The following is a 14,075-nucleotide window of genomic DNA, read 5'->3' on the forward strand; positions in this document are numbered from 1 at the left end:
CTTCGTCAGTCAATGGAATGCCAAGAAGTTTGGCCCATTTTCTCTCGCAGAAAATTTGAGGAGCAAAATCTGTTGGCTCATCAATATCGATTTGACTATAATCAACAGATGGCCCATTCATATTGTTCGGACCGAAATCAGCCAGATTCCTAACAAGTTGACTGTCTGCAAGAAATGCTGCGTCAAGCAGGATATCTGCAGCTTGCGACCGAACTAATCCTACAGGTGATTCTTCACAGCCATCAATTAGCTCCGCATAAATTGTTTGTTCAGGATCCCCATTTGCTCTCCGACCAGCTACGATCGCTTCAACAAGCTGCGGTTTTGTGGTGATTCTCCGGTATTCCTGCCCCCTCTGCCTCTCCACATAGGTACATAATTCCACCTCTTGCCTTGAACCCCAAACCACTCTCTTACCCAACTCCCGTATGAAATCTTGAACACTGATGCCATCCACCTTGATTCTCAAATCAACGACGCTCCTCTCAATCCTTCACATGGCCGTCGTCTAGCTTCGCAACGCAAGGACGAAACCTCACTCTCACTGTCTCCTTGCCGTCGCGGGGTCGTTCATTCCTACCAGCGACGGAACCAAATCAATTTCTTCCTCCCCCCCCCCCCCCCCCGCCCCCGCCCTGCAACCAAAAATGCCTGAACGAAATTAAATCGGCAAGAAATGAATGAAAGAGAAATAAACTTACTCAATACGAGCTTCCTCTGGTGATTCCATCTCTCAATTGATGGTATAATCAAGCCCCCCACACACAAACCCTAGGAAAGGGGAATGAAATCAGCGACATTGGACTCGATTCAAGCCAAAAAAAAAATGAAATTGATTGTGGTGGTGGGCCGAGGGTACCGGATCTGGTCTTGCCCACGGCAATGCCGCTCCCAAACGGACCGCCGTCCGCGTCTTCCACAAGAACAGCGCCGCTGCCTTTGGCACTCTCTTGGCGGGCTCGAGCTCAGAGACGAGGAAGAAGAGGAAGAGAGGACTAATGGAGTCTAGTGCAACTTGTTCAGGGCCCGCATGTCATGCCGCGTGGCAAGTGCTTGTGGGACCCACTGCTACATAACCAAACTCTTATTAGAACAGTCCGTTCATGATGATGTTAAGTATTGGGCGACGGGAAATTTTGCACTTACCCCCCTGACGGTGTAATTTGGCAATTGGACGCACATACAACGATTTCATTCGTGCAACTCATCCGTTTCCGCCTACATTTAGATTTTCTATACTTTTAACGGTTTAGAAAATCCATCGGCCCAATCTAAATGGGTGCAGGCCAATTCAACCAAGGATCTTCGGCATGGGTGGCATCACGAAAGCCCTCCATACTCTGGCTTGTGATGTTCCAGACGCCCACTTCTGGCTTGTTTTTTGTATAGTAAGAGACGTACTCCAAGAAATCATCTGTGATGTAGGCGCGGTTGGGCTTGAGTCCCAGGATATCCTTGACAGGAAGGCACAAGGAGGTATTGTAACCCAGGAATAGAGCATGATCTCCCAAGCTCGCCAGGCTCTCCAGCTTCTGCGATGGAGGCCAGACCTGTAGAGCTGTATATCTGTGGTGATCAGCCCCACAAGCGGGTCCTTGTCGTCGTCGTCACGTACCTTTGGTTCCGGTTCCTCCTCGTCGTCCGTTGATGGCAAATAGTCACTCGAGTCCACCTCCATCCGGTTCCTCCAGATATGCAGGAGGTCGCCCCACGGCGAGGGGACGAGGTACCTGTGAGGTACCTCAGTCATGAAGTTGCGGCCGCGCAAGATGGTCCTTGCGACGGGGGAAGGCCCGTTGAGATCCAAAGTTTGCACGGACTCATCCAGCCGCACCACGTAGAAGAGACTGTCCTCCTTGCTGTAGACGGCGTTGCAATACCGGCTGCGCCACTGGAGGCCGGTGCCGTCGCCCGGCGAGACCCGAGTCCACCGCTCGTCGCCGGGCCTGGTGTACGAGAGCTCGCCGTCGGGCATGTGCACGAGCAGGACGACGCACGCGGCGCCGGCGGAAGGACTGCAGGAGAGCACCGCTCGGTAGTACATGCAGTCCCGGATCTCGAGCGCCAGCACGCGCGTGGGTTCCGGGAATCGGGGATTATTCTCGTCGACGTCGTAGACGAGGCCGCCCTCCTCGTCCAAAGAGGCCTCGACATGGTACATCGCCGTGACCGGCGGCAGATCTACCCGGCCGCCGCTAAGGGGGTTCAGTAGGTGGAGACTCCCGATCTCGTCCGCCGCGACCAGCCAGCCGTCCGCCGAGCCGATAGGCCAAAGGCTGCGGATGCGGGCCTCCGGCGTCAGGACGCGGAAGGTGGCGCCGGTGGCGGGGCAGTAGAGCGCGGCGGCGTCGGGGCCGGAGGCGTCGGAGGAATAGAGCAGGCACGGGGATTGCTTCGGGGACGGGAGGCGGAGGCGGCGGAAGGCGGAGTACGCGGAGTGCCACGACCTACAGACGTCGACTGAGCGGAGGAGGTCGGGGATCTCGAGCTCCCCGAAGATGGTGGTTAGTAGATCCGGCGGAAGCTGCGTCCAATCTGGCCTAGAGGTGGAGGATTCCATGGTGGTGGCTGCGCCGGCGCCGGCGCCGGCGATGGCTGAGGATCAGACCGTGCGACGGCTAAGCCGCTAAGGTGGCCTCACAAGTAGGCAAATTTCGTCCAAGCCAGAAACGGGTTTCGGGTAATGGGCCCTTTGGCCCAGTTAGCAGGGTCGTACCCTAGAAAATAGAGGCCCGGTGCAAAACCTATAAAAAAAAGCAGTTCGGAGTAAGAGCAAGTGAGCAACTATAGCGGTTACCGAATTTTCTGAACCGAAAAAACGTGTGTTCAATCTACAGATTTCGTGTTTTTCGGTTTCAATTTGACACGTGAGGGCCAAATACCGAATTCCTAATTTGTAAAACTGAATTTCGACGCCTGGCCCATCTAGCCCAACCCAACCCAACTCATGTTCATCTTCCTCCTCTTGCACAACGAGAACATGCAAGAACCATGTGCATGTGCCTGGTTAAATCTCCATCCAATATCCAAATTACAAACCGTTATTTCTCAAATTAAAGCCTGAATTTAATCCTCATCAATCAATGAGCCGATTCAGGGGAACGATTTATCGGATGGAGCTCTGGATGGGCGTTGTCGGGGGCGGCCAGGGACGAGGGAGGCGGCCAGTGGCAAGGTCCAGACTTCAGAGCGGCGGCTGCGACCTCGGCGGCGTCCACCGGAGCTCGGGAAAACGGCTTGCCGGCCCCGAGTCTGGCCAGGATTGGGCCAGGACCTCTGGCTGGGGTCGGGCGCAGGGGAAGCAGGTGGTCTGTGGACGGCACGGCAGCCGGGGTTGGGCGCGGTGGATTGCTGGTTCTGGTCTTTTTTGGCACCCACAACCGAAAAGTGGCGGTTATTTGCTAATTCAACACCATATTCGGTATCTGCTAGAGTTGCTCTAATGGACCCTTCGGAAGCTGGTGTACACCAAGTGCCAAGATGTGCAGACGGCACCTGCGTGGAGGAGATCGGGCATCTCCAACTCCAAGAAGATGTCGACGAGCACGTCCTGCGGCACCAGCGACCAATCTGGGCAAGCGGCATCGCATATATCGTGTCGCCAACGACTTTCATTACGTGGCCACTACTACAAAATAGGACATCAGTAACGGGCTTAAAACGCTACCGGTGACGGTCAGGGCACCTGCCACTAATTGGATGCCAGTGATGAGCATGTCATGAGTGACAGTCTCAACACCCGTGAGTGATAGTATGAACATCAGTGGCGGGCATCCCTCCCCGACCGACACTAATATGCATTTCGTGATCTTAAAAAAAGGCAGGCCCCAAGCCCGCACGTTCATCAATTCACCGAATTACAAATCAGAAAAAGCAATTAATCACAACAAATATGTATATAGATGCAAGCAGTATGTTCGACACCACAAGAAATCTGTATATGCTTACAGATCGTAGATACTAGAAGTTTGTATACCGAAACAAAACACCAAACAATTTGCATCCAAACTTGCTCGTCGGGCCAGCCATGATCAAATCTATGAGAGTAGAGAGAGAGGGGCTGAACATTAGAAAGAACCGAGAGTAAGAGAGAGGGAGAGAAGCAAGAGGGGGGAAGAATACCGCACGTACCAAGGACGATAGAGGCGGTTCCGGCGGTAGGCGGGCTCGGGGGCGGCGGATCCGACGGCGCGGGAGGTCTTGGACGGCAGATCCGGTGGCGGGCCTGCTCGGGATCAGCGGATCCGGCGGCAGGGATCCCTTTGGAGGCCGGATCCGAGCGGGTCTGCAACAGAGAGAGAGAGAGAGAGAGAGAGAGAGAGAGAGAGAGAAAGAGAGAGGGGTGAGATTGAGAGAGGGGGATCTTGAGATCTACCTACAGCGTGGCCCGCGGCGGGGGCGAGCGTGGCCGAGGGTGGGGCGCACGGGGCGAGTAGCGGGGCCGGCGGCGAGGCGTGCGGGGCCGGGGGCAGGAGTCCGGCGGGGAGGGTGGCCGGTGGATTCAATCGGGAGGGGAGAAGGGAGAAAAGGGAGAACAGAGGGATTCGATCCAGCATGGCCGGCGGCTGGGAGGGAGGGGAATCAGGTCGCCGGAGACAAAGAGAATCGGGGAGGGAGGAAGGGCGGTGCCTCGGGTGGTAGGAGGAGAATCGTGGAGGGAGATATGCGGCGGCTGGGAGGAGAGATGGGGACGGGGAGAGAAGGAACTGGCTTTAATAGGGATGTCCCCCCAACCCTAAAGGCCATCTGGTTGGGCTGGGCCCAAATGGTCATCAGTGGTGGGCCTAGATGTAAAGCCCGCCACTGATGTGCGTTTTTGTGATTTTTATAAATTTTTCATATTTGGCCGTTAGTGATGGGCTTTCCGTGCCCGTCACTAATGAGGGTTCATCAGTGACGGACGTGGTACGCGCGCCACTGATGATGGGTCATCCATGACGGGTTTTGTACGCCCGTCACTGATGAGGGGTCATCAGTGACGGCCGAGCACGCGACTGTCACTGATGAGCCCGTGACTGATGAGAGTCATCAGTGACGGGCGCCCCCGTCACTGATGACTCGTCACATATACACTGTTTTGTAGTAGTGGGCCCCTTGTGAACAAACCCTAGCAAATGGGAATTCTGGCGAGGCCTTGGGGGTTGAGTTGGAAAGGAGGGGAAGAGAGGAGGCGGAGGCAGGGGCGAGCGACGGAGGGAGGGGCTAGCGGCAGAGAAGGAGGGCGGAGATTCTTTTTTCTCTTGGGCCTCGGTATGAAGCCCCGGCGCGGCATGGGCGGGGCTTCGGGGATCGACATTGGTGAAGATATTCAAAAGCCCACGCAAGGCAATCTTGAACGGACCTCCCTTTGATGAAACCATATTGATTGGTGTGAACAATTTGTAGGATCCATTTCTGCAGTCTATCAGCAATGAGCTTTGTAAGTAATTTTAGACAACAATTCATGAAGGAGATGGGTCTATAGTCATTGGCCCCCATAGGATTAATCTTCTTTGGGATAAGGGTGTAGCTGAAACATGTTAGTTCCTCTATCTTCTATTGTTCTTGTTTGTATATTTTTCTTCCGTTATTGCAATTCAACAATTGTATATATTTTCGTTCTCAACAATGAATGGCAGTAGAATCAATGAAAAATATTTTGCTACTGCATTTGTTTCATTTTTTTTGGCAAATTCTGAATATAATGCAAAAAAAAAATTGTTACTACATTTGTTTTGTATCTTTGGCAATTTTTGAGAACATCGATGTTTTACACTTTAGTCGTCCCTCCATATAAATTTTTCCTGGTTTCGCCCTTGGATACCACGTCACAAAATACATACATAATTTTTTTTTCGAGCAGGAGGGTTGTAGAGAGAGAGAACATGAAGAAAAACAAGAAACTCGCACAAGATAAAGAGTCAATGAGGTGCGCCACCAAGGATTGTTGGACGTGTATTGACATAAAAGTAGCTCGCCATCTCCAACCTTCATCAAGACAACCGAATGGAGCTATATGGTTGCCGCTTAGCCGAAGAACTCCGCTCGCCCTTCAGGGGAAGGAAGCCCGGAAGAAGGGAGGACCTCAAAAAGAGATAAGGAGCACCGAGACCTCGGCTGCTGCCCAACTCGCCCTCTTGGGGAGGAAGCCCCGGAGAAGGGAGGCTCGCTACGAGGGAACGAAGACAGCCAAAAAAAGATACAAGAACTTGGAACCCGGCTTTGGATAGAGAGAGAGAGAGACTTAATCAACACCACCAGGCGAGGAGCGAGGACAACAGCAAGGGGGCGCCACAGAGAATACGGAAGCCGGTCGCTGGGAGTTGCTCGCAAGCCCCGTCCGCAGCAGGTGGCGGCGCTGGATCTGCGCAGGCAGCCCGCGGTGCTTGATCTGCGCAAGCAGCGGCGGGATGGGAGACGCGAGGGGACGGAGGAGCGAGAGAGGACAGGCGCAAGGCGGCGCGAGCAGGCCCCGCCGCCGCCGGCAGCCCCGGCCGTTGCGTGCAGGACCCAGCAGCGGTGAGGGAGTGGGCGAGGAAGGAAGCACGCGAGAGGGGGAGGGGAACCGTTTCGTGCATGTCCCGCCGCTGCCGGCAGACGGCGAGGGCGGCGGCGAGGGCGTGGGCGAGGGAGCGGTTTTCTCTTGCGGCGAGCTGGGTCGCCTTGGGGCGGCTGAGGAGACGCTAGCGTTTCACATCTTTTCTTTATCTTTATTTTACTAGCACCTTTGCCCGCGCGTTCCTACGGGTCAACAAAATCACAAACTATTTATTTTTATTTTCTGTGTAGGCAACTCATGGAGCTGTCAAGGTCGGCATGCGGGTGTGGTGGCGTCGGTTGTAAGACGAAGTAGAAAAAATCGTGAAAAAAACTGCAGGAAAAAAATAGGTGTGTCCGCGCGTTGCTACAGGTCAACAAAATCACAAACTATTTATTTTTATTTTTTGTGTAGGCAACTCATGGCACCGTCGAGGTCGGCATGCAGGTGTGGTGGCATCGGTTGTAAGACGGAGTAGGAAAAATCGTGAAAAAAACTGCAGGAAAAAAATAACGGGCAATGACATATTGGTTGTAATTTTAACGAAATTAACCTACAGTGACGACGACCATACCATCACCACCAACTCCAATTTAATAGACAGTATCACCAACTCCAATTTAATAGATAGTAACAGACTATTCTTTAATTTCCAGTCTGTGTTCTCGGTTGTCCCTCGTACGTCCTATCGCTAGGCCTGGCAATGGTTTTGATTTAACCGGTTTGAACAGTTTGGTTTTTTGTTTGGGCCGACCTGGTTCGGGTGCAAATAGGCTGAGCGACCGAATGGATTGGTTTAGTTTTGGTTGTGAAACAGAAACAGTTTGAAACAGTTGGTTCTGGGCTTAAAACGATTCGGTTTAAAATGGTTTAGCCCGTGGGTATTATCCGGTTCCTGAAGATAGTTTGTACTAGCAGTTCTGGCTGCTCGTTGTGGCCGCGAGGAGGGGAAGGGGAAGATGAGGACGGCGATGCCGCCCGGCGCTTCTCACGCTCGAGACCCGCGCCGACCACCTCCTCGGGCTCCGACCCTTCTGCGCTCCGCCGGATTGGGGTTTGTCGTCGGCGAACTGCAGGCGCAGTGGCGGCAGTGCGCAGAGAGGAGCGGATGCTGTCGCGGGGGAGATCCAAGGTGCCGGCCATGAGCTCGTCTTGCGCCTCGGCCGGCCGTGCCGCGAGGACATGGGAGCGCGGGCCGGGCACGCAGAGAGAAGACGGGGACGCGGGCCGGGCACGTGTTCGCGGCCGTCGAGGCGCGGCTCGGGGATCCCGACGCCGTGGGCGACGGCTGCGCGGCAGTGGTGCGGGGGCCTGCGGGGCATGGTTCATGGGGTTGACGCTGATGGGCCCTGCCGGGGGCTTGCTGATCTCTGCCGCGTCCTCTGGCTCGCCGGCGGCGGCGCGCGCTGAACGGGCTGGTGCGAGAGGATGACGACCAGTGCCGGCGAGAGGAGGTGCGGCCATCACGGCGGCCGTTCGTGAGCGCGGTGGCTAGGTTTGCGGTGCAGCTGGAGATCGATTCAGTTTGAGATGGCCAAGATCCACATGGCACGGGTGATGACTAGTCTCCACCCACAACGAAGAATGGGTTGAAACCGAAGTTCCTTTCTCTGGTTTAGTTCGGTTCAGGTGGAGATAGCATCTAGTTCGGTTTAGTTTGGTTGAAAGGCCATTCTGAGTGGGTTAGTTTGAACTTGGATGGCAAAAGTTATCCAGATAGGTTTGGTTTGGATTCAGTTTACTTATCCAACCATTGCCAGGCCTACCTATCGCTCACGCCCGGAACAAGCCCCGTAAAACAACCGTTCTCCCTCACGTCCCCGTACGGGAAAACCTTCCTCTAATCCTCGATTGCTCGAATTTCCATCGCCTCTAACCTCCCCCGCCATACCCTACACGTGCCCCCATCCCCACCCTCGCCTCGGCCGCCGCCCCTCTCCCCCACACGAATAGAGAGGCACGGGTAGACTACGAACTCCGACGTCATTCCCCGCTGTTGAGGAGCTCGGCGACGAGGTCTGACCGTGGGGCGCCGTAGGAGGAGGGAAGGTCGAGAGCTCGGAAGCCGGCGTCATGTGCGGCGGCAAGGGACGGGCCGGCCAGCGGTTCGAGGAGGCGGAAGCGAGGGGTCCGAGCCCCCCTCTCTCTCCACAAGCGCCACCTTCAGCGAACATCCAAACAAGTAAGATCCCGCATCGCTCCTCTGCCCGTCCGCAATCAGCGACAAAAGGCAATTGTTTATACGATGCATTTAATTTTCTGAGGAAAACGGCTATATATGCTTTATGCAAACATCGGATTTGACACTAATAGTGAATCTGCCACTCACTAGATAGGATTTGTTTTTCGGTGTTGCGAAGTGTCTTCACAAGCGAACTCCATCGAGCTTCTGCTACTGACCTTTGTAGTTCAAAACTTACAAACAGAGGATGTGATGCTGAAAATTATGATGGATTTCTGTCAGGTCTTTATCCCATCTGAGAACAGATCATTGAATACAGATGTATATTTAATCAGATTCTCTTTTATAATTACAGTTTGTAGGCTTTGGAGTTTCTGTTTTTCATCTAGGCTTGGATGAGCTTCAGTGCTTCACAGCTCAGAGCTTTCTTATGATAATTATTTTGCTTACATATGAAAAATATATTTATATCTAATTAGTTGTCTTCTCTGCAAAATTCAGTGGTTTCATGTATGATAATTGATTGGTCTATTGTACTATTTGAGAGCTACAGCCTACAGAAGTGGTATGTTGCTGGTTCCACAGGCAACCACGTTGTTGATCTATTAGTAATTCCGTTAGGCATGCTACCTCAAAAGAATATGTTATTCTTCATGAAGAAAATACTATTTTAAGTTTTTCGTAGATGCAGTTGCTTGCATTCAACGGAAAAAAGTAATCTTGGAAAAGTTGGGGGCATGTATGTCTTATTTTAGAAATTGGGGGCTTACTTTGTGTGCTTTTTTTTTGGTTGCTACATTTGTCTTACTGAAATGTCAAGTGTGCTCAAGAGTGTTTTTGGACAGGCAAGAAAGGCATTTATTCAGCAGGATAATGAGTTATCCGAAATGAGGCAGAGACTGCAAGCACATGCTGATTATATGTGGGAGTTGAGAATGCAAACAAAATAGCTGTTTGCGAATGTTGAGGATCGAAGAGAGAAGCTTTGCGTCAAGATCAGAATGCTGACAGTAGCAGAGCTGTCAGCGCAGCACGAAGTAAACTAGCTACGGGTATTCAATTGTGTGTGTGAGATTGAGAAATGGTAATTGCTATATGCATCCTGCAATGTGGGATGCAAGTATCATGTAGTGATGTAGACAGGTGAACCATCAATGCTGAACATTGTGTATTTTGTTCTGGTTTAGTTAATTCTTGCCAATTTTGCCTCATGTATCTGTAGGTATAAGATTTAAATGTTCTTTGTGTGCATGGTTGATTCATATTTTATAACCTGCTACATAGACCATTAGATGTTTGACTCTTATAGATATTCACAGAATTAGCATCACTGTCCTGAAATTCGGTTGTATTCAAGTTATGTTGAGACACTTCACAAAGCTACCACCACCACATGCATTGCAAATCAATGCAAGTGTGCCCCTAATGCTGTTTCCTTATGGTGCATATATTTTTACTCATGGGCTTTGGAGAATCTGAAATTGCTTCTCGCTGCATTATTTTAGATGGAGGTTGTTGTTTGGAAGGAACTCGACCACCCAAATGATATAGAGGTGATCAGTTCTGCCGTCATGTGCCCTATCTCAACTTGCTCTGTTGTACTACAATGTTGTTTGAAATGACCGCATTGCATACACACAAGAAATGTACGTATTACATATATCACTAAAGGAGGCATATGAGAAATGTATTGACATTTTTTTTACAATGTAGCACCATTTGCTATGTCATCAATGAGTTGTTCTGTCAGGCACTTTGTTATTTAATACTCCCTCTGATCATAAATTCTTGTCTCAAATTTCTTCAAATATGGATGTATCTACTCTTAAAAGACGTCTAGATACATGTAATATTTCGACAAGAATTTAGTATCGGAGGGAGTAGCAAAATGAAACAGTTTGTCAACTATGTTCTGAAAAAAAAGTGGCTCATTGAAAATGCTTAACCTATACTATTTGACACAACCTTGATCGCTGAAATATCTGTGTCTCCGTTGCAACACACGGGCACTCAGCTAGTACTCCTTAAATTAGCACAAGTGTCAGCGTAGAGAAATTTAAATTAGCACAACAGGAGACTTGGTTAAATACGGAAGCATACACCACATAGAGTGTGCAGATTGCGTATGCCGAACACTGCATTTTTTTTTCTTTTGACACCACAAGCCCTCTTAATTTGTTGATGAGTGGTAACAAGGGTTACATCATCATTGAGCAAGAGAGTGATAATGCGGGGGGCGGGTGGGGTGGGGTGGGGGTGGGGGTGGGGCAAACCAAGAACCGATCGGTGTGAATTTAGCTTGCCGAGCAAGTTCGTGGGCAACCGCATTCGTGTTTCAGCCACAGTGCACAATGGAGATCTTCATAAAATCTCTCGGGAGGCAGAAACAATCTTCAAAAATTGCTGAGCCCGGTCCATAAGATCTCTCACCACTAGTGTGTCAACCACTGACACATTGTCAACTATGGAGAATTGCTCAGGAGCAACCACTGCATTACTTGTGAACCTGCGGGTTTCATCGTGGTTTTGCCCCGGTATGTCGGAGGCTGTGACACGGGAGGCTCTAGCCTCACGGTCGTGGCCACACATAAACATTTGCCCCTCCCCTCCTCTCTCTCTCTCCTAGTTACATGATATGTTTTAAGTAAAAAGTAGAGATTTAACAGGTGTTTTCTGACAACTTTTGGTCTTCGCTCTCTTCTCTCTGACTTTTTTGCATGCGATGTGCTATAATATTTTTCTTTCAGCTTTCGTACCGGTTCGTTTGTGAGTACATTTTGATGCACGATAACTACTTTATCAGTTTATAGTACCGTGACAGATTATGACGTGTACATGACTAGGTTCGTCGTGTACACATTCATCAAAACTGAGTACATCGTGTGTAAATTCTGCGTACATTAACTCATGATTGTAAAAACACATTACGAACATTTATAAAAAATTAGTACTTTGTCGAGTATTCATGGTACATCATATCTATCTTAACAAATTTTAAGTACCTCGTCGTATCAAAGACATGATTGTTGTACCTTAACAAATTTTAAGTGCCTCGTCGTATCAAAGACCGTGTACACGAAAAATCACCGTGGTACATGAGCACATAACAGTACATCTTGTACACGAAAAATTCTCGATTCAAAGAAAAAACCAGAAATCGAGTCCACGGGTGAATCCATCCATCCAAAGACGAACCCCACGTACACTCCTTGACGGCGGCGGCCAAATCGATGGCTGAAGCGGCGCGGCAAGGCCGGCCGATGCGCTGGGGGCGGGGCGGCCAGATCCGACGCCGGCGGGGTAGAGTGCGGCCCGATCCGGCCCGTCCATGGCGCGGGGAGGCGGCCTAGCCCCCTCTCCCTCCCGCTGCAGCGGCAAGCGGCGGAGGCCCCGGCCGGACCCATCTCTCCGTCTGCTCCAGAAGGCGCGCGGCGGCGAAAGGATGCGGGCGAGGGCGAGCCCAGGCGCGCGAGGAGGAGATACTGCTGGCCATGGGCTCCTAGGAATTTTGGATCGGCTGTGGAAAGAAGGACACGGGGGTGTGTGGCTTTAGGGGGTGAGGAAGGAAACTGTTCCTAGTTTAAGGAAGGGAGCCAATTATGCCAGAGTGATTAAAAAAAATAGGGGACACGTGTGTGGCTAGGACCGTGGGGCTAGACAGAGAGGGGTCACCGGGAACTTTGGCGGCGGAGTACCCTGTTTCTGGCTGGGCCGAAGGGCCAAATACCCCGAACCCGTTTCCGGCTCACCCTTGCCGGCCCAGTCTGTTCTGAGGCAGAGAGCGACCCCAATTCCCCTCTGCCAACGCCCGCGCTCCGCCTCCCCAGATTGGACGCAGCTTCCACCGGATCTACTAACCACAATCTTTGGGGAGCTAGAGATCCTCGACCTCCTCCACTCAGGCGCCGTCTGCACGTCATGGCACTCCGCGTACTCCACCTTCCGCCGCCTCCGCCTCCCGTCCCCGAAGCAACCCCCGTGCCTTCTATACGCGAGCGCCGCCTGCGGACCCGACGCGGCCTCTCTGCACTTCCCTTCCACCAGCGCCACCTTCAGGACTCCTGAGCCCCCCCTCCGCTTCGGCAGCCTGCAGCTGGCCGGATCGGGGCACGGCTGGCCGGTGGCCGCCGACGAGGTCAGCAACCTCCACCTCCTCAACCCAATCACCGGCGGCCACGTCGCGCTCCCGCCCATCACGGAGATGCGAGGCGTCGAGAGCTCCTTGGACGACGAGGGAGACCTCGCCTACACCTTCACCGACTTCAGTGCACCCGCGGAGGAAGACCCGTTCAGCCTCCCCGCGGTCGAGGCGCGGGAGACCATGTACCACCGGGCAGTTCTCTCCTGCAGCCCCTCCGCTGGCAGCGCGTGTGTCGTTCTCCTCATCCACATGCCGCTCGCCGAGCTCTCCTTCGCCAGGGTCGGCGACGAGCGGTGGACGGCATTGGCCGAGTGCACGGGCCTCCAGAGGCGCAACTTCCACAGCAATGCCGCCTACAACGCGGCTGACGGCCTGTTCTACGTCCTGAGCTACGATGGTTCCATGCACACCTTGGATCTGAACGGGCCTTCTCCGGTGGCAACCAAGATCATCCCCGGGTCCAAGTTTGATCAGCCTTTCAGTTCTTACCTTGTCCAGACGCCATGGGGCGACCTCTTGCAAGCGTGGAGATTCAGGAAATATCTCTGTCCGCCCACGCCTTGAGAGTGGGAGGACGATGACCCACGAGCGGAGCTCAACACGACTGAGCTGCGGCTCTACAAGGTTGATGCCCATGGACAGAAGCTAGTGAAGGTGGACAGTGTGGGAGATCATGCCCTTTTCCTCGGTTATAATGGTTCAATGTGCCTCCCAATCAAGGATTTTCCCTGGTTGAGGCCAAACTGTGCCTACATTACCAATGATTCATTTGAATATATCATGTGCTGCAAATCCAGCAAGCGGGAAATCGGTGTGTGGAGCATTCAAAACCAGAATTTGCATAACCTTGGTGGCACTTCACCTCCCTGGTTGAATTGGCCGACGCCCATCTGGATAGTGCCCTCCCTTTTGTAGGGAGAGGATTTGATTTGCTCCCTGATAGCAAGATTTGTTGTGTTGTATGTTTGTGAATGAATTATTATCTCTTTTTCTAGAATATGAATGAACTATTATCTCTGAACCTACATTGATCTCTACCTTATTTGCATTGTGGTACTTTGCTCCCTGATAGCAAGATTGGTTATGTTGTATGTTTTCAAATGAATTGTTATCTCTGAACATGCGTTCATTTCTACCTTCTTGCACTTTGTTTATGTAGCCGTACTTTTCTATAAGTTGAATGTTTGACAGTACTGGGAAGAAGGTTTCTCAGAAAAGAAAAAAGTGCCATTTAA

General features: G+C 51.9%; 1 protein-coding gene and 1 long non-coding RNA gene across 2 annotated transcripts; both read left to right on the forward strand.

Moving 5' to 3' along the window:
- The first annotated feature begins 7,876 nt into the window (after positions 1 to 7,876).
- Positions 7,877 to 9,968, forward strand: LOC112272525. The gene is made up of 2 exons (XR_002966514.1): positions 7,877 to 8,699; positions 9,545 to 9,968. It is a non-coding gene; the product is annotated as an uncharacterized LOC112272525 (long non-coding RNA).
- Positions 9,969 to 11,163: 1,195 nt separating this feature from the next.
- On the forward strand, positions 11,164 to 13,945 carry LOC100824724 (putative F-box protein At5g55150). The gene is made up of 3 exons (XM_024454558.1): positions 11,164 to 11,233; positions 11,503 to 11,594; positions 12,343 to 13,945. The coding sequence occupies exons 1-3, from the start codon at positions 11,164 to 11,166 to the stop codon at positions 13,402 to 13,404; spliced, it is 1,224 nt and encodes a 407-aa protein (XP_024310326.1). The 3' UTR covers positions 13,405 to 13,945.
- Positions 13,946 to 14,075: the final 130 nt, after the last annotated feature.

This window comes from Brachypodium distachyon, chromosome 4 (assembly GCF_000005505.3).
Source record: "Brachypodium distachyon strain Bd21 chromosome 4, Brachypodium_distachyon_v3.0, whole genome shotgun sequence".
Taxonomy (NCBI): Eukaryota; Viridiplantae; Streptophyta; class Magnoliopsida; order Poales; family Poaceae; genus Brachypodium; species Brachypodium distachyon.

Bases quoted from the DNA above. Each gene is read 5' to 3' on its own strand.
- LOC100824724 (XM_024454558.1), top strand. From the start codon at position 11,164: ATGGAGAATTGCTCAGGAGCAACCACTGCATTACTTGTGAACCTGCGG. The intron at 11,234-11,502 runs GTATGTCGGAGG...CTACTTTATCAG, and splicing joins TTCATCGTGGTTTTGCCCCG to TTTATAGTACCGTGACAGAT. The intron at 11,595-12,342 runs GTACATTAACTC...GTGTGTGGCTAG, and splicing joins ACATCGTGTGTAAATTCTGC to GACCGTGGGGCTAGACAGAG.